We start from the raw sequence: 19,956 nt of genomic DNA on the forward strand, positions 1-19,956 counted from the left end.
GTGCTATTGTTCCAGCACCCCTAAGATGATTCTGCACCTTCTGTTTCTGGTGACAGCGGTGGTAGATACCATGAAGGTGTTGCTTATCCCTCATTAAGAGAACAGTGTTGTATTGTATTACCTAAATCGCCATTGTTGGTTCAGTTAGCCCGAGAACCGAGCTTTCTAACATCAATATGCCAGAAATGTTGATCACTTTTACCTAAACCCAAAGGCTTGATTGCAGTGTTTTGCTCTGTCCCTCCCTTTTCTTTCCCTTGATGTTGTTGTTGTTGTTAATGGCTGGCTGGGAGACATTGGCATATATTGGTGTCCCAAAGATGACACATGCTTGTGGTACTAGGGAGCATCAATGGCGGTGCCCCAAGATCACACTCAGTTTGTGGGGTGCCAGGGACTGAATCGTGACCTAGGTAGAGGCTTCTGCCGCTAAGCTCTCCCTGGTCCCTGTAATTGATTGTTATTGGCTGAAACACACCCCCCAGGCAGTGATGTGGGCTTGTTAGATCCACCCTGTCTTTATTTTTTCCTTCTTTCCTCTTATTTTCCCTTCTCTGGTGAAAAATCTGAGATGGAGGGTGAGTCCAGGTAGAACCCAGAAAAGAAATCCGCTTAAAATAATTAGAAATCTTCTACATGCAATTCCTTCTTCGGAGCAGAGGTTAATTCCCTGGTCCTTTATGTGTAATGAATTTCTTCTCTGACATAATAACCGAGTGAAATTCTACCACATCTCTAACAGCAGAATTACATACTTGTACGAATTCCTGCATAATGCAATTTACCAAATCCCAGCGTAAGTACAGTCTAATTGGACTGCTACTCCAACTGTCTTTGGAGCAGAGAACCCCCTGATCACACCATGGGAGCCAAAGTGCCACTTCCCAGAAGCCTGTGGGGGATCAAAACCAAACCACCGACCTGGCTGTGTGCAAAGCTAGTGGATTTGGAACAACGTTCATTCACAGCTCTGATGGTGATGGCCGAAAGGATGATGACAGTGAAGATCAGAGCAACAATGATTGTCGTTATTTATTAAATACCTCCCCGTGTGATGCTCTGTGCCAAGTGTCTCTCGGATATGATTCAACAATATCCAAGGACGGATATTAATTTACCACGTTAACACTGTTTTACTGACGAGGAATAGTATACTCCAAAGAGGGGAAATGATTCATGCAAGTCAAACATTGAGCACCAGGGGGATGATGCCTAGTTTTGACCAGAAAAGAATTTTCCAGAACCAGACCACAGAACTTCTTTTTTTTTTTCTCATGCAACCTGAATTCACCTCCTTGGTTTTCAATTCCAGCCAGACCAATAACTCATCTGTGATCTTAGATCCTGGCTACTTGACTTCTCTGAGCCTTATTTTACTCATCAATCAATGGTACCTACTTGTTAGAGATGTTGTAAGGATTCAAGGATATAGATGCACAGGGACTGCCCAAGTCCCAGCGATGCGCCTCTCTCACTGCCCTGGGCACAGATCCTCCCCCGCTCCAAGGCTCACACTCACCCACTATCTCGTTCCTAGCTGCCCCAGCATGGCACTGAAGCCACTTTCCAAAGACAACTTCTCGAAGCAACGTTCTTGCTTCTAAGATGCCTCACCTCTTCTGCATCCTCGAAACTAACCTCTCCCATAATCATTCCCAAGACCACAGCCAATGATTTAGCCACAGATAATGACCTTGTAAATGTGATTTCATGTGTATTTAGTAAGGAGACAGAGGCATAGAGAGATTCTTGGGACTGCCTGATAAACAGAACCTTGCAGTTACTGTGACCTGAATCAGATCAAAACTGACTCCCTTGCAACAGAAGACGTTTGTTTGACAGAACAGGAAGTTCCGATGTGGAGACTTCCGGTCACGCAGGACCCAGGTTACTTCTGCTCTTGGAGCCTCTCTTCTTAGTCTTTGCTTCCACCTGAGAGGTTTCCTCGAGCTCCCAGGGCTTGGGGCCCTCTGATGCTGAAATCTGCAGTTTAGAAAATGCCTTTTGGGGGCCAAGGGTGTGGCTCGGTGGTAGAGACTCTGCCGGTGGTAGAGGCCCTGGGTTTGATCCCTGGCACTGCAAAACAAGCAAACAACTTCTAGAAAGCTCCGTGTGCCTGCCAGGTAGAAAATGGATTGGGAAGGAGGAGGATCTCCTAGGAAGCTACTTGGAATGACAGAGGCAATAAAATCAGAGATCGGGTGGTGGGGAAGTGACCACGAGAAGGGAGGTGATATTTAGGAAGTCAGATTGACAGGATCAACTCATTGACTTCATGTTCAATAACTGGATATAAAAGCTGAGATTTTTTTTTTTATGGGTGAAACATTGATTTTGCTGCCGGAGTGCCTTTTGAACAGCACCCTTACCACTGTGGTGGCAGAATCACTTCAGGTTGTGCAGTTTCCAGCCGCACACATACTCTGAGTGCACATATACCCTAAACGCCCCACCCATCGTGCAAGAGAGAGTGCAAGCACCTTCACCACTGAGAGTTTTCCGTGCCTGCACCACAAACACACCACCATCTCTCTTGCATCTAGTAAAGACAATAAACAACCCAGGCGTGGGATTCCTGGCTGGGGTCTCAGGCATTCAGAAAGGGGAGGCAGCCATCTGAGACTTTGATCTGACAGGTGAACTCCTGACTCGGCAAATCTTTCACCGTTAGGCACCTTACAATTAGCAAATGACCCCGGGATGGTAAAGGACTGTTCGCATGTGATTTAATAAGAATGTGGTTGCAATAAGCACTCAGAATATGTTTGCAATCAATTTGCTGTATACACAATATGCTACCGGAGCATCTTTCGTGTACGCTGTTGACCTTTATCGCTGGCAATCTTGTCCTATAAAGAAGAGTGAAATCCTCCATTGCAAATCATTAGCACTCCGGAAATGGCTTTCATTTGCATGCTGACAAAGATATTAACTTGGGGGTGGGGGGAGCATACAACCCGCCCTTTTGTCTGAAAGGCAGTTCAAAATCTGTGTTGTGACTACAGTTGACTGAAGTTCAATTACTGTAATAAATGTATTCCAAATTTCATCTCAATTGCATTTGCATTTTAATGAATGATTCTCACCTTCTTGTCAATTCGGCAGCCAGGCTAGATTTATTAAGTTATTGTATAAACAGGGCATTCTAATTTGGGGACTTTAAATGCAAAATATTTGCTCTGTGTATCTAAACGGGCCCCCGTGTTATTCATTTGACTGCATGGGGTTGCCTGAAGATTCCAGAATTTAAGGATGGCTTTTCAGATTTCTTCCTTCCATCCCGTTTGCCCTCACCTCCTCCTACGAAATCAGTATGTCTGGGTGGGCTGACCAAGCAAGGCGTGAGTCAGCCAGATGAAGTGTGGGCCCTCCGAGTCTCCCGACGCTGCCAAAGCAGGACGAGACTGACTTATCTGCTATTCTTTGAAAACAGTAAAATTTGTTAAGTGAAAATTTCCCGCGTCGGCAGTTCCCTTCCTTCAAGAGTAGGACATCCCCGAGTCGGATTGTGGGAGTATGTGTTCGTTTTAATGACATTCTGCCTTCCCGTTGAAGCACCTCTGGCTTTTACAGCCTCATATTTCTTGCAGGCAGAAAAAGAAAATGTAAGTGAGAACCAGCAGGGTGCACAGTCATCAGGCCATTAAAAGTAGGTGAGGTTTGGGGGGTTTTTTTGTTTGTTTGTTTTTTATTTGTTTGTTTAAGTCTACCTAGCCTAGAGGCTGGAGCAATAGCACAGCGGGTACAGAGCTTGCCTTGCAAGCAAGTTCGATTCCCAGCATCCCATAGGCTCCCCAGAGCAGCGCCTGGAGTAATTCTGAGTGCATGAGCCAGGAGTAACCCCTTGTGCCTTGCTGGGTGTGACCCAGAAAGAAAAAATGTTTAAAAAGTCTATCTGGCCTATGGTTTTTTAACCAAGTGACTAGCAGCAGTTAATCTCACACCCCATACTTGGAACCCTGAATGTGAGGCCCCTCCACCAACCCCTGATCTCTGTGCTGTGGGACCAGGGATTATGCATTTAAGAGGTGGCTCGGACTGGCTCAAGCAATGACACAGCTGGGAGGGCGTTTGCCTTACACATGGCCAACCTGAGTTCAATCCCCGGCATCCTATAGGGATAGTTCTGACTTCTCCATTTCCATGCCTTTTAAGAACTGAACACCACCAGCAACAACCTCTTCGGTTGAGCCAAAATCCAGATAGAGACCAATCCCTCTTTTTCTCCAGCATGCCACAATGCCCAAAATCTCAACAAGTGTGACCTTTGATCTGGGTCTTGAATCCTAAAGTGGGGGGTTTGGGGGACAAGGGGCTGCAGTTCACGAGAAGACAAGAAGAATCTGGAGGGGCTGGAGTGATAGCACAGCAGGTAGGGCATTTGCCTTGCACGCGGCCAACCCGGGTTCGATTCCCAGCATCCCATATGGTCCCCTAAGCACCGCCAGGAGTAATTCCTGAGTGCAGAGCCAGAAGTAACCCCTGAGCATCACCAGGTTTGACCCCAAAAAAGAAGGGGAAAATAATGGGAGGGGGAAGGCGTGCTACAAATAGAGGTTCCTCAATAGGGCCCAGGTGTCAGTCACAGCAAAAAATAAAGAACTTCTCTGCAATAATTCTAACCACATATGATCTCCTGAGCAATACGAGGAGTGCTCTCTCCATAGGAGCACTCTCATGAGGAAGCCCTGAGAAATATCCTGGCTGTGGTTCAAACTCTCCCCCCACCATTAAAAAAAAAAAAAAAAAACTAAAATTGTTGCACCCGCTCTGGGCATGCAGTGGTCTCTGGAACTGAAACCTGAATTTCTCTCCTCGATTCCTCGACTCCTCGGTGACCTGCTGAGAATCTTGCTGTCTCCCAAGTGAGCACCCTTTCCTCGTCAGCTCATGCACAGCCTCTCCTCCGGAGAACACATGTGTCTGAAAAATAGCAGCCCAGCCCCCAGGCCTTGGCCAAGAGGAGGTGGTTGTGCTGGGTGGCAGGAAAACTTTCCACTTAATTGGCTGCATCCTCCGCTAGCCTGGCGCCCTTCATTATCTTGCTGCCCGCCGTTCCCTGGGTGATGTGATCTTAGCCGAGGGAGGTGCACACGGAGGAGAGCGACACGCTCGAGCCCCAGGCCCCCCGGGGTGAGTGGATTTAGAGGCAAAAACCACTCTTCCTTGCTAAGAGCTCCCTGCACTCCAATCGCCTGGTAATCAGCAATAATGATGAAGCGAGTGCAAGGAACATACGAGGGAATTAGATGGGAATTGGTGAAAAGATTAAGCATGTTTAAAGGGGCCTGTGCGGTACCGGGGGGGAGCACTTGCTGGTTTTGCTGAATGAACAGTCCACAGCCGGAAATTCCCAGAATAGACGGGCATGTCTGACAGGCAGGCTCAGACACTCCCCCCACCGACACACACCCCCCCTCTCCCCAGCCTGTTCATCTCTCATGGGGTCTTTCCGGAAGATCAGGCAGCTGGGAGTCGAGCTGCCTCGGTTGACAAGGAGCAGCAATTTCCCTCGAGAGGATCTCGATTCTTCACAGGCCAGCACTGACTCCCCGCAGCCTTCCCAGGGCTCCACTGACAAGCAGCATTCATCACGGTTGGCAATTAGGGGTGGAACGCTGAGCTGGCTTTCTGCAAGGTCTCCGCGGTACCCATCCCTGAAAGAATCTCTTCCTGGTTTCAGGGCCGGAAGCAGCTACGTTGGGGGTCGGGGAGGAACAAGTGTCTAGGAAGACTTCCGCTCTTGAGGAATCGCCGTGTTTCCTTCTTTGCCTTGGCCTCTGGGTTGCCCAGGGTTAAATCCGCACCCGAGAAGTTGTGGGCTGGCTGTGGGGCTTTGCCTTACCTTTGCGTTGCTCTCCTGCCTTATTACCTTTCTGCCTCTAAATCTGCTGGGTGTAAGCAAGTCAGATAAACCTCCTCTCGACTGAGAGATTTGAGAACCCCATCCAGTGCAGATGGAGGGACAGAGACGAGTCAAGTCAAGGAAGTAGGAGAAGTTTATTGGGGTACGCTCCCAGGTGGAATTCTTCGAACATTTGGGTGAGGCTGGGTAGAGCCAGGCCCTGGGTAGAAACTTAAGGGGGCTTTTAAGTTGTTGTGGGCGGGAAAAGGGGAGATGGGAACAAAAACCAGTGGAATCGGTATGCGTGGGCCGGCCTGTCATTTGTAGGGGATGGATGTGAGGAAGCGTGGAACGCAGCCTGGTGGCTTCCTGTCCAGGTGGGCCCTAAGTCCTGTCTTATGGGGGTAGGGTGATCTTTGATTCTGGCAATGTCACTATTTCATCTGTCAGCTGCCATTCGAAGTGAACCTTACCCCAGCCTCTCTACAGTCCCAACAAAATAAAGCACAAAGATAATGAAGTGAAGACTGAATTCTTCACTTATTCCCCATGGTGGGGAAAGAGCTAGGATGAAACTTGTCTTATACGAAGTGCCTGACACAGACTCTTTTTTTTTCTTTTTTTGCGGGGGGGGGGGGGGTTCACACGCAGCCATGCACAGAGGTTACTCCTGTCTCATGCACTCAGGAATTACTCTTGACGGTGCTCAGGGGACCATATGGGATGCTGGGAATCAAACCCGGGTCAGCTCTACCCGCTGTGCTATTGGTCCAGCATCCCCGACACAGACTCTTAATGCCCAGCTCAGCTCCTGGGATGGATTAGTCTGGACCATTCTACTCCAGCACGAGCCAAAGGCCTGTCACCAAAACAGGATGTTATTAACTCCTGTGGCCACAGGAGTATTAGGCATGTTCAGAGTATAGAAACTTGCTTAGCGTGAAATGAGTCAGAAAGAGAGGGACAGACATAGAGGGACTGCACTCATTTGTGGAGTGTAAGGTAGCATCACATGAGGCTGACACCTAAGGACAGTAGATACAAGGGCCAGGGGGATTGCCCCAGAGCTGGAAGCCTGCTTCATGAGTGGAGGGGAGAAGGCAGATGGAATAGAGAAGGGATCACCAAGAAAATGATGGCTGGAGGAATCAGTTGGGATGGGAGATGCATGCCAAAAGAAGATAATGGACCAAACATGATGACCTCTCAGTGTCTGTGTTGCAAGCCAATATTGGTCAAAAGTAGAGAGAGAGTATGGGGAATATTGTCTGCCATGGAGGCAGGGGGAGGGTGGGAAAGGGGGGGTATACCCGGGATATTGCAGTGGGGAATGTGCACTGGTGGAGGGATGGGTGTTTGATCATTGTGAGATTGTAACCCAAACGTGAAGGCTTGTAACTACCTCACAGTGATTCAATAACATTTTAAAAATTTAAAAAAAAAAATGAAACTTGCTCAGCATGTATGCGCTTGCTAAGACTGCCATGAAGAAGCGCTGAAAAATACTGCATGGTTTAACCGACAACTGCATTGTCTCATTTCCGGGGGCTCAAACTCCAAGCTCAAGGGTCAGGAGTTTCGATTCCTACAGGGGGCTGTGAGGGAAACTGGACTGTATCTCTCTTCTGTCTCGGGATTCGCTGGCTGCCTTTCGTAGGGCGTGGCCTGTAGGCGCATGATGACTCCTCCCACCTGAATTTCTGCTGGTAAAGTCTCCTGTCCCCCTGTCTCCTGTGCAATCAAGCAAGGACCCTTCATCTTCGGCACTAATGCCTGTCATGACCCTATTTCCAAATTAGTTCCCTTTCTGAGATACAGGGGATTAAAACTCACAGAAGCCAGAGAGAGACAGTATAGTGGGTAAGGGGATAAGGGGCTTGCTTTGCATGCACCAACCCCACCTTGATCCCCAGCATCCCATGGTCCCCCAAACCCATCAGGAGTGATTCCTGAGTGCAGAGACAGAAGTAAGTCCTGAGTATCTCGGGGTGTGGTCCAAAATAAAACAAAAACTTAAAGCTATAAAATGGGGGCTTGAGAGGGAACACCATTCAGCTTCTAACACTTGGATTTCAGGATCTAATTGGTTACAAATTCTTCAAGGAGGTTCCTCGTGTCTCCATGAGGCAATCTGCACATCTCACAGTTAAATCCCTGCCAGTCAAGGGTAAGACCCATCTCTTGCTGCATCCCTGCAAGTTAGCCAAGTATCAAGAAGCCCACATGAAAAGGATGTGCAGGACAGACCGGAAAGGCTTTCCAAAGCAAAGGCTCACTGGCTACATTTAGAAGTGTGATGGAGGAAGTAAGGAGGGAGGGGTCAGATAATCAAGACCTCTGATTTCCCACAAAACCTCACTTGCATGGAGTATTTGCAATCCAATTAGGGGTCCAGTAAAAAACTCTTTTGCAAATGGTGTAACCAGTTAGATAAAAGAAAGAGGTGGAGATACATACATACATATTTATATACTCCACACCAGGCTGCTTTCACTCGGGACACCCCAGAGGGGGGCGGGTGAGAACCCTCCCCGCCCCAAGGGACCCAGCCCTGGCAGCTGACCTCCACGACCCAACAGCCGCCACACTCCAGGCTGCTTTCTGGACACATTATAAGATACTTCCTACCCATTTTCCATAATTACCACATTATATTTGATGGAGTTCAGACAATGGGCAACAAATCAAAGAGTTTTATATATATAAAGTTATATATATTTATGTATATATATATATATATATACATACATACCTCTTGGAGAGCCCGGCAAGCTACCAAGAGTACCTCGCCCACATGGGCAGAGCCTGGAAAGCTCCCCGTGGCGTATTCAATATGCCAAAAATAGTAACGATAGGTCCTATTCCCCTGACCCTGAAAGAGCCTCCAATCGTTGGGAATGACAAGTAAGGAGAGGCTGCTAAAATCTCAGGGTTGGGAGGAATAAAGATGTTTCTGGTGCCCATTCGAGTAAATCAACAAGCAACAGGATGACAGTGATACAGTGATATTTACATACATGCGTACATATATATATACATATATATATACATACATACATACATGCGAACACAGGTCATTGTGCAGGATTGCAGATCGGCCCAAATGGAGGGTGAAGGCAGTTAGGGAGCGCAGCAGTGGAGAAAGAACGGGCTGCAGATGGACGGCAAGCAGGGAGGGATGAGCGGTGAGGGGCAGCTGGCAATCTGAAAAAGAGAGAAACGTCTTGGAAGGAGGAGGAGGCGGAGGAGCTAGAGGCTGCCGTTGAGACTATTGTCTAGAAGACAGAGGTTCCTGTCCCTGCAGCTGCTGATATGGAAATCAGCCCCAGAGGCTGCAGAATAAAGAACTAAGGGACAGCAGACATTGAGTGATCAGCATACTAACCTTACACAGCGTCCACAGGAACCCCAGGACCTGACGGAGCTAGTCAGATCGTTGCAATGGAAGCACCTGAGTTCTACAGGGCAGGGCAGCCGAAATCACAGGACCCCACAGTGACCGTGACCGTGACCCCTGGGTGGAGACCCCAGCTCTGCTTCTTTTAGCTTCGTGATAGCACAGCAGTTGGGCATTCGCCTCTCACGCGGCCGACCCAAGTTCAATTCCTCCGCCCCTCTCGGAGAGCCCGGCAAGCTACTGAGAGTATCTTGCCAGCACGGCAGAGCCTGGCAAGCTACCCGTGGCGTATTGGATATGCCAAAAACAGTAACAATAAGTCTCTCAATGAGAGACATTACTGGTGCCCGCTCGAACAAATCGATGAGCAATGAGACGACAGTGACAAGTGACAGTGACAGCTTCGTGACACCCTTCTGCATCTCTGTATCTTCGTTTGTCAGTGGACACAATCCATGTCATGGCAAGTTGCCACGAGGCCGAGTGGCAGGACCGCTAGGTTGATTCATGTACCTGAAGCGAGTGGGGGTGAGGGGTGCCCAGAAATGCCGGAAGGCAGCACCGGCCTCCGCCACAGATGAGAAATCGACTCGAGGTTCAGCTTCTTGCACGGCACCACATGCAGGTGGAACACGTGTGAAGTCTGTTGTGTGAATACTCTTTCCGTCGGGGGCCGCCGAGAGAGAACTGCGAGAAGAATTTTAAAAATGGCTGGAGGGCTACAAGCTCGCTCTGGCAGGGCGTCTTTTTATCCACTAGCCTTTATTTATTTACTATCCACGGCCTCTTTTATGCACGATCCTACGTACATGCATCTAATGCACTCGGTACGAATCAGTAACGGGGAAAAGGGGTGACAGGAGGGACGTGGGGACATCCAGGCTACATTGTTCTGTCACGTCTGCAAGCCCAGTGGTCGCAACCTGCAGAGAGGAAGGCAAGGCCCAGCAGCCTGGCACCGTGAGCAACGGCCCCTCGCACCTGGAGGGGTAGGGGGGTGTGAGAGAATGTCGGTGTTCCAAAGCTGGGCTGGGTTAGGGAGCAGAGAGAAAGGGAAGATTGCGCTGGGTAATACTAAGAGCTAAAACGCAGCCAAAAGAAATGTTGGGGCTGGAGCAATAGCACAGCGGGTAGGGCATTTGCCTTGCACGCGGCCAACCTGGGTTCGATTCCCAGCATCCCATATGGTCCCCCGAGCACCGCCAGGAGTAATTCCTGAGTGCTGAGCCAGGAGTAAACAACCCCTGTGCATCACCAGGTGTGACCCAAAAAGAAAAAAGAAAAAGAGTTCATTGGGGGACTGGAGTGATAGCACAGTGGGGAGGGCGTTTGCCTTGCACACAGTCGACCAGGGTTCGATTCCTAGCATCCCATATGGTCCTCTGAGCACCGCCAGGAGTGATTCCTGAGTGCAAAGCCAAGAGTAACCCCTGTGCATCGCCGGCTGTGACCCAAGGAGGAAAATAAAAAAAAAAGAAGTGATGTTAACCCTGTCCAGACCAGTCTGGACACACGAGTCATGTCTCGCCCATTTCCATGGGGCCCATGTTCCTGCCCGCTTGCGGGTCACTCTCCACGGGCTCATCCTAACAGTTCCGGTTGGGCACCAACAGAAGTCTCTGAAGTGGTCTGAGTCTGGACCTTTGTGTTCCTGGGGTGCCCCGTGAGGGTGTAGACTCTGCTGTCAGGGATCAACACCTGTTCCATGGCAGGAACAATCCAGAGAACAGCCCTAGAGCTTGCTCCCAGCACAGGCTCAGCCATGGCCGCTGATGCTCTCTTCACTGTATCACTGTGTCACTGTCATCCTGTTGTTCATCGATTTACTCCAGCGGGTGCCAGTAACGTCTCCGTTCGTCCCAGCCCTGAGATTTTAGCAGCCTCTCCTTACTCGTTTTTCCTAATGATTGGAGGCTCTTTTCAGGGTCAGGGGAATGAGACCTGTTATTGTTACTGTATTTGGCATATCAAATATGTCATAGGGAGCTGGCCAAGCTCTGCTGTGCGGGCGGGATACTCTCGGTGGCTTGCCAGGCTCTCTTACATTTTTAAATGGGAGCTCAGCAATTTCTTCCCTCCCTGTTACCCTCCCTCCATCCTCCCTCCCTTCTTTCTTTCCTTCCTGCCTGCCTTCTTTCCCTCCCTCCCTTCTGACGTAGGCAGATAGACAGGGAAAGGCCCTCAGCAAAATGAAACTTAGGTCAACAAAACTTCTGGAAGGAAAATTCTCAGGCTGATCCACCCTGTGGATACAGAAAACAGACCTGATAAGCCCTTCAGCAGCGGGATTGAACCCCTCCCCATGAAGTTCCTCAAACCCTCGGACTTCTCCCTAAATCTGATTAATTTTAGTGAATCAGCCCCGAGAAGACTACAGAACATTCCAGATCAAGACAATCCACGGCTCAGGGCTGGAGCCATAGCACAGTGGGTAGGGCATTTGCCTTGTACGCGGCCGACCGGGGCTCGATTCCCAGCATCCCATATGGTCCTCCAAGCACCACCAGGAGTAATTCCTGAGTGCATGAGCCAGCAGTAACCCCTGTGCATCGCCGGGTGTGACCCAAAAAGCAAAAAAAAACCAAACAAACAAACAAAAAACAATAACAACAACAAAAAACCAAGACAACCCACGGCTCAAGACAACCTGAGAAGAGCCTATAAAAGCCACCTTGAACAAAGGAAGGGCGTGTATATGCTGCCTGAGCATGTGTACTGCTTGCGTCTGCGTGGCCGAGCACATGTGGTGCCTTAGCATGTGTCCCCCGTATCTCCCCTCTTGAGTCTTGAGATGTGAACTTTCATGTTTTCGTGGCTAATGCTGGGATGTGTGTAGGGGCTTTCTCCGCCCTTGGAGAAGTCTGTTTTCAAAAACCCTCCATTTCTGCCCTTAAATACCTTTAAAAAATATTTTTTATTACTGAATCACTGTGGAGCGATAGCACAGCGGGTAGGGTGTTTGCCTTGCACGTGGTCAACCCAGGTTTAATTCCTCCATCCCTCTCGGAGAGCCTGGCAAGCTACCGAGAGTATCTTGCCCGCACGACAGAGCCTCGAAAGCTCCCTGTGGTTTATTCAATATGCCAAAAACAGTAACAACAAATCTCACAATGGAGAGGTTACTGGTACCTGCTCAAGCAAATCAATGAACAACAGGACGACAGTGCTGCACAGTGAATCACTGTGGGGTACAGTTACAGACGTAAAAACTATCGTGTTTGCGTTTTAGTCATACAATGATCGAGTACCCATCCCTCTATCAGTGCCCCTTTTCCACCACCAATGGTCCCAGTATCCCTCCTACCACCCCCTCTCTCCCCCCCACCTTTGACAGGGCATTCCCTTTTGTTCTCTCTTTCCTTTGGGGTGTTGTAGTTTGCACTAGAGGCATTGAGAGGCCATTGTGTTCGATCTATAGTCTACATTCGGCTTGCATCTCCCAATCCGAGCTGGTCCTCCAAATACCCTTTACTTGGTGTCCCCTTCTCTATCTGAGCTGCCTTTTCCGCCAGCATTTGAGGCTGGCTTCCAAGCCATGGAGTAAACCTCCTGACCCTTACCTCTACTTTCTTGGGTGTTAGTCTCCTATTCTGTTACTTTATATTCCACAGATGAGTGCGATCTTTCCATGTCTCTCCCTCTCTTTCTGACTCATTCTACTTAACATGATACTTTCCATGTTGATTCATTTATATGCAAAATTTATTACTTCCTCTTTTCTAACAGTTGTATAGTATTTCATTCCTTAAATGCCTTCTTGACCGAGCTTTTTGCTGACCAGGTATAGAAAATTGCAAGGACACCCCCACTCTTGCTGTCACTGCTTTCTGATCCTTCCAACCACATGGACTTCAGCTTTCTTCTCTGTATTTGTCCCCAAAGGCTTGAAATAGGAAGGAGGCAAGAATGTTGTGGTTCTACTGTTTGTTATTATATTTCAGCATTTAGATTAGCGTCTGGTCTGTCCAAGGCAAGAAAATAAAGAATCCCTGCTCAGGGGCTACTCCCAGCACACCGCATGGGGGCCCAGGCAGTACCAGGGGTTGAACTCCTACATGACAGCCCTTTAAGCCTCTGACTTACTCACCAGACCCGTCGACTATCTCCAGATCAGCAAGAAGGTTGTTCCACTTCACATTTGTGGAATCCCTGCCCTTGAGACTTTGATTTTCCCTTCAATGTCTTCTTCGCCTCCACAGCTTGTAACAGAGACCCCTCTCAGCTTCGGACCTTCCTTTCTCACTCTGTATCCACACTCATCACCATCTGGTTTTTTTTGGTTTTTGATTTTTGTTGGTTTTTTTTCTTTTTTTGCTTTTTGGGTCACACCCAGTCATGCACAGGGGTTACTCCTAGCTCTGCACTCAGGAATTACTCCTGACAGTGCTCAGGGGACCATATGGGATGCTGGGAATCGAACCCAGGTCGGCCGCGTGCAAGGCAAAGGCCCTCCCCGCTGTGCTATCGCTCCAGCCCCTCATCACCACCTTTTGATTTCAAAGGAGTGACATGGGCATTCTTCCCCTGAACAGCAAGGGTCACACTATGGTTTTCCTAAGTTGAACAACGTGGCCTCTTAGGGATGGTGGGTGAGGCTGAGAAGAGAGAGACAGAGGTGGGGTTTGGCCAGTGAGTGAAGCAATCAAAACCCATTCACATTGCCGTTACTTGTGTCATCATAATAGAGGTGACTCCTGGGTCCCTGAGCAATGAAAATAGAAACACCAAGACCATAGTTCACAGACCGCCCCCCGCCAGCACCAACTGAACAGTAATAGAAAAGTTTGCCTTATTAGAAGACTGAGCACAATGGGGTCCAAGACAGGAAATGAGCCCTCGCCATTGGAAACATGGTGGATGCATGTTGCTGCAAGCTTGCGTGTGTGAGAAGCTCAGGGTCTGGCCCCTCGCTGGCATCAGTCAATATATAGAGGGTGGCAGAGCGATAATCAGGGGGGTACAGGGCTGCAGAGGTTCCATCATTCATTCACTATCTTTAATAGGACACAGGCCTAGACTTTAAGCTCAGGTCTAACCGTAGAATTCAAAAGGCTCTGGAAGGGAACGCAACATAGAAGCCAGCTAAGCTTGACTAACAAAAACATTAACACAGAGAACGTACCCAGCAACAGCTCCGTAAACCCTCAGACAAGGACTTAATCTCCCCATGGTGAGATACAACACTTTTCACAAATTTCCTTTTCCTGGAGTATTTTTTAAAAAATCATTCCATTAGCCATTTCGTGGTAACAAGCAATATAAAATAAATTATTTTGGGCCTGCTACAGGGGCAGGCTTGAAGGGGAGGTTGGGAAAATGGAGAAATGGTGGAGGGAAGGTGACAGTGGTGGTGGGGGTGGGGTTGGAACACTGAATGCCTGTAACAGACCATCATGAACAACTTTGTAAACCACAGTGTTTAAATGAAAGAGGGGGAACAATTAAAAAATAGAATTTGGAAAGTTCTTGCCTCCAAATTGCCTGCAGTCTGTCTTGACATTCTCTCTCTCTTTCTCTCTCTCTCTCTCTCTCTCTCTCTCTCTCTCTCTCTCTCAGTCATCTTATTAAGTCAGTAAAGATAGGCCGTAGCTATTTCACCATGCTGAAAGAAGAGATTGCGTTGAAAAGGCAGCAACAACTCCTTGCAAAGCTAAGAGGAAGAACTGCACCGATTCCAACCAGCCAGGAGGACCTCGGATTTGCCGTATGGGCATCTTTTTCTGGGGTAAGTGGACACAGAGGTTGTCTCGGGGCGTCATGGGGAAGGGTCTTGGGAGGGATGCCACTGGGTTGCACTGAGGAGGGGCAGGTCTCCGAGTGGAGCCTTTTCTCAAGCTGGGGTGGAAGGATTAGCCCTCCTTGCAAACCTCACCTTCCAGCATCCAGAAGAACCACTTCTTTTTTTTTTCCTTTTATTGAATAACCATGAGGTACACTTACAAAGCTTTCATGTTTGAGTTTCAGTCATACAACGATCGAACACCCATCCCTCCACCTGTGTACATATTCCACCACCAATGTCCCCAGTATCCCTCCCCCCGCCTCCTCCCTCTCCCCCTGCCTCTATGGCAGACAGTTTCCCTCTGACGCTCTCTCTCTATTTTGGGGCATTATGGATACTGAGAGGCCATCATGTTTGGTCCTTCATCTACATTCAGCACACATCTCCCATCCCGAGTGATCCCTCCAACCGTCACTGACTTACTGATCCCCAAGAAGAACCACTTCTACTGTGTATGTGTGTCCTCCTATCTGAGGCCAGGTATCTCCCTGGTACCTAACTGTGCCACATTTTGTCCCCTGGCCAATCTGACGCCAGCCCCTAAGCCCTTCCCCAGACTTCTCCCTGGGCCGTAAATACCCTTCTCTAACATTCTCTTCCAAATTAAACTCTACACCTCACGAGAAACCCAGCTCTCTCGTCTCCTGTCCCCAGCAGACACCCAACCACCTCGGGGCCCATTCAGTCTGTTCGTATGCGCCTCTCCTTTGAATCCCTGCCTCTACTCTCTTCTAGACCAGCACCCCAAACCCCAAACCGGAGCTCATCTCCCCCCAAAGCTGTTGGTATATTAAATAAAGTACTCCCTTCTTTTAGTGAAGATCCTTTGGAGGCAGGCGGTGGAGCCAGAACCCAGGGCTTCACACAGACGAGGCATAAGACTTGCCTCTGAGCTACTTTCTCAGTCCCTGGATTTTCCTTGGCTTGGAAAGAGCCATTCTCATACAGGCCCGTTATCAAACGTCCATTCACTAGATGTGCACCCCCTCCCCCCCAAATAAGCCTCCCCTCCATAAAAACAGTCAGGAGCCAGAGTGATAGCACAGCAGGGAGGGCATTTACCTGGCACGTGGCAAACCCAGGCTCGATCCCCCACATTCGATAGGGTCCCCTGAGCAGGAGTAGTTCCTGAGTGCAGAGCCAGGAGGAACCCCTGAGCAACACCAGGTGTGACCCAAAGAGGAAAAAACAAAAGCAAACAAAAATGAAATAAAATAAAAGAAGCCATCAGTGTTGTGTTGGGAAATGTCACGGCAGTGGGGAAGCAGCGAGGGATCTGGTTTGTGAGATCCTGGCCCAGGTGCAAGTGGTTGAGGGTCTTACAACTCACGGTTCTGGTGGTGGGTGGGCAACCAGCCCACCAGACCATAAGAGGCTGTATCGTGGAGTTACTCTACCCTGGAAGTGCAGGCCGGGGGGCGGGGGTCCCCACTTATTGGCAGTTCTCTAACTCTTCCCCAGTGCTGACTCTGGGCAGTGTTGAAGCTGATGGTGAGGGTTGAATGGGATGGGGGGTGGCGGGGGGAGGGTGATGAACATTTCCAAATAGACCACAGTTCTTTTATTTTTTTTTTAATTAGTGAATCACCATGAGGTACAGTTACAGACTTACAAACTTCCATGCTTACAATTCAGTCATACAATGGTCGAGTATCTATCCCTCCACCAGTGCCCATTCTTCACCACCAATGGTCCCAGCATCCCTTCCTCCCACCAACCCCACCCTATCACCCCTCCCCCCACCCCGCCTCTGTGTCAGGGCATTCCCTTTTGCTCTCTCTCTCTCTCTCTCTCTCTCTCTCTCTCTCTCTCTCTCTCTCTCTCTCTCTCTCTCTCTCTCTCTCTCTCTCTCTCTCTCTCTCTCTCTCTCTCTCTCTCTCCTTTTGGGTGTTGTGGTTTGCAATAGAGGTATTGAGTGGCTATCAAGTTCAGTCTATAGTCTGCTTTCAGGGTGCATCTCCCATCCTAAATGGATCCCCCTCACACCCTTTACTTGGTGATCCCTTCTCTAACTGAACTGCCTTTTCCCCCAGTATGCGGCTTCTAAGCTGTGGAGTAATCCTCCCAGTACTTATCTTTAATAATCTTGGGTGTTAGTCTCCCATTCTGTTACTTTATATTCCACAAATGGGTGCAATCTTTCTATGTCGGAGACCACAGTTCTTGATGACAAAGCAGCTCCGAGTTCGCCTGCCTCTTTGGTTTCCCTTTACTTCCGTTTTTGCCCTGGAGATGCTCAGATTCTCATTTTTGGAATCACTTGTTCTTTTTCAATTTTTTTTCCTTTTTGCTATTTTCTCCAGCCTCGCCAAAGGGTTGCTCTAAATAAGCTAGCCTACCATTTGACCGTTCATTTATTCCTCCATGGATGGAGATAGTTCTGACTTCTCCATTTCCATGCCTTTTAAGAACTGGGCACTGTTGGATATCATTGGTTTGTCCTTTCCCCCTTGCCACTAGGAGCTTAGGTTTATCAGTCACACCCATCAAAGTGCTCCCGAGTCACTCCCATTCTTTTGTTTATCTGTAACCAATTCTACCAGTTTATCTGCTCTTCCCTTAATCAAACTCTGTTAATTGGTAAGGTCAGAACTTCCTAGGACACTGAATATTATAACATTGCCTTTCTCTCCTCTTTATGCCTTTTGAATAATTTACTTTAAAGCTATGTCTTTTTTGTATAGACACAAGAAGACAATATTATGTTTTTATAACTTAAGACTTAATTGGCCTCGATATTCCCTCCTGGGCATCTGCTTTCTCCACTTAAGCCTCAGTTGCCCTCAGTTCCTAGCACCCCAAAGGAGGGTCCCCGACGTGGGACGGGAAGGATCCAGGGCAAGCGGTGAGTTATGTGCTACCCTGGCATCGAGATGGGCCTGGCCAAAGTGCCTAATTCTTAACTATAAGTTAAGAGCTTGATCATAGACAAATGCTGTCATGATCCAATAGTAATTATGAGACTGGGACCCTGCCAGGACTAGGAAAGACTGATCTGGCCTGAGCACTGTAGTCTGAGATTGAGATGGCACCAGGAGAGCAATTCTATAAGCTTTAATGCATCTCTTATTGTGTCCATACAAAATAATTAATATTATGAATTCTTATATGCTTGCTGGCTGAGGAGAAGAGAAACACATTCATGGGACTCTGCCCTTGGGTGGATCCTCCTGCTGAAAGAGAATTAAGTCCTAGGAGAAGCATCCCCTGAGGGAAAAGAACCTTACCCTATTGCTGACCACACCTATGTGTATGCCCCAACCCCCTCATGCTGTGGAGATTTAACTAGGCTGTAAGAGTGGGTTGGGGGCCAGAGCCAGATCCATCGGGCCAGATCCACCGGGGCCAGATCCATGGGAGCGAGATCCACGGGGGCCAGCCAGATCCACAGATCGAGAGAGAGACCGAGAACCGGGAGAGAGGCAGAGAGAGAGAGAGAATGAAGTAGGATGGGGGAGAAAGAAGCAGAAGGAGAATCAGAGGAGAATGGAGATGGACATGAAATAAACCGATCGAGCAACCAGTTTTGCCTTCTTCCTTCCTTCACCTGCCTCGCCGCCTGCACGCCCTTTCTTTTTCTTTTTATTTTTATACAGGGCACCACCAGCAACAACCTCTTTGGTTGAGCTGAAATCCAGATAGAGACCAATCCCTCTTTTTCTCCAGCATGCCACAGTGCCCAAAATCTCAACAAGTGTGACCTTTGATCTGGGTCTTGAATCCTAAAGTGGGGGGCTTGGGGGACGAGGGGCTGTGGTTCATGAGAAGACAAGAAGAATCTGGAGGGGCTGGAGTGATAGCACAGCAGGTAGGGCATTTGCCTTGTATGCGGCCGACCGGGGTTTGATTCCCAGCATCCCATATGGTCCCCTGAGCACCGCCAGGAGTAATTCCTGAGTGCAGAGCCAGGAGTAACCCCTGTGCATCGCCAGGTGTGACCCAAAGAGCGGAAAAAAAGAAGAAGAAGAAGAATCTGGAAGGCAGACCAATGGGAATCCATCATTTCCGGTTAGGAAGGCCTGGGCTGATAAAAGAAGACAGGGCGGGTTGTTCCAGCACAGAATCAGATATGTTTCCTTCAGAGTGAAAGAAAGCCAGAGAGGGAAAGGGCCAGAGAAGAATCTCAATGGAGTGTGCACGTGCTTTGCGTGTGGAAGACTTTTGTCCATCCCCAATACCTCATAAGGTCTCCCGAGCTGTAAGCTGGGAGTAGCCCCTGAACACTGCTGGCTGTGACCCCCACCAGCAAAAATAAATAAATTGATAAGTATTGCCCCACCACCATCACATGATACAGAAAAAAATAGTCAATGATCTGGGGCGTGGAAGGTCTTATTCTTTTATTATTATTATCTTTTATTTTTGGGTCACACCCAGTGATGCACAGGGGTTACTCCTGGCTCTGCACTCAGGAATTACTCCTGGCGGTGCTCATCCTATGAGATGCTGGGATTCGAACCCGGCTCAGCCGCATGCAAGGCAAACGCCCTACCTGCTGTGCTATCGCTCCAGACCCAAGAAGGTCTTATTCTTTCGGGGAGGGTCCCAGGAGCAACTCAGTTCACATCCTCTCTCCTCTATATTCCAACAGTGCTCAGAGTCTCAAACTGCTAATGACTCTGGCCAGCGGCCTGCCTTTCCCTGGGAGGGAAAACAGGAGGGAACTCAGGGCTTGCTCTTGTTCTAGGGCAGGGCTCAAGTTAAGGCACCAACGAACAGGCGCTGGGGTAGCAGGCCGGAAGGGGTAAGCCTGTGAAAGATGCCCCAGCAACGGTTTCAATAGTTTGGTGGTTAGCAGTTCCCTTGTTTGGATGAGGTTTTTAAAATCTCTGGCCACAGAACACAAGTCCTCCTTCTGTGATCCATGTTCCGGTGTATGAGACACGGTTTATTTAAAGTTTAATAAGCTTAAATATGCATGAGCTCGTTCCT

General features: G+C 48.8%; 1 protein-coding gene across 1 annotated transcript in view; it reads left to right on the forward strand.

Moving 5' to 3' along the window:
* The window catches only part of CCDC60 (coiled-coil domain containing 60), a 166,361-nt gene that overhangs the window by 90,005 nt on the left and 56,400 nt on the right, over nucleotides 1–19,956 (forward strand). The window contains 2 exon segments of the mRNA XM_055147096.1: nucleotides 14,799–14,894; nucleotides 14,896–14,967. Coding sequence (XP_055003071.1) covers nucleotides 14,799–14,894; nucleotides 14,896–14,967 — 168 coding nt within the window.

This window comes from Sorex araneus, chromosome 9, assembly GCF_027595985.1.
Source record: "Sorex araneus isolate mSorAra2 chromosome 9, mSorAra2.pri, whole genome shotgun sequence".
Taxonomy (NCBI): Eukaryota; Metazoa; Chordata; class Mammalia; order Eulipotyphla; family Soricidae; genus Sorex; species Sorex araneus.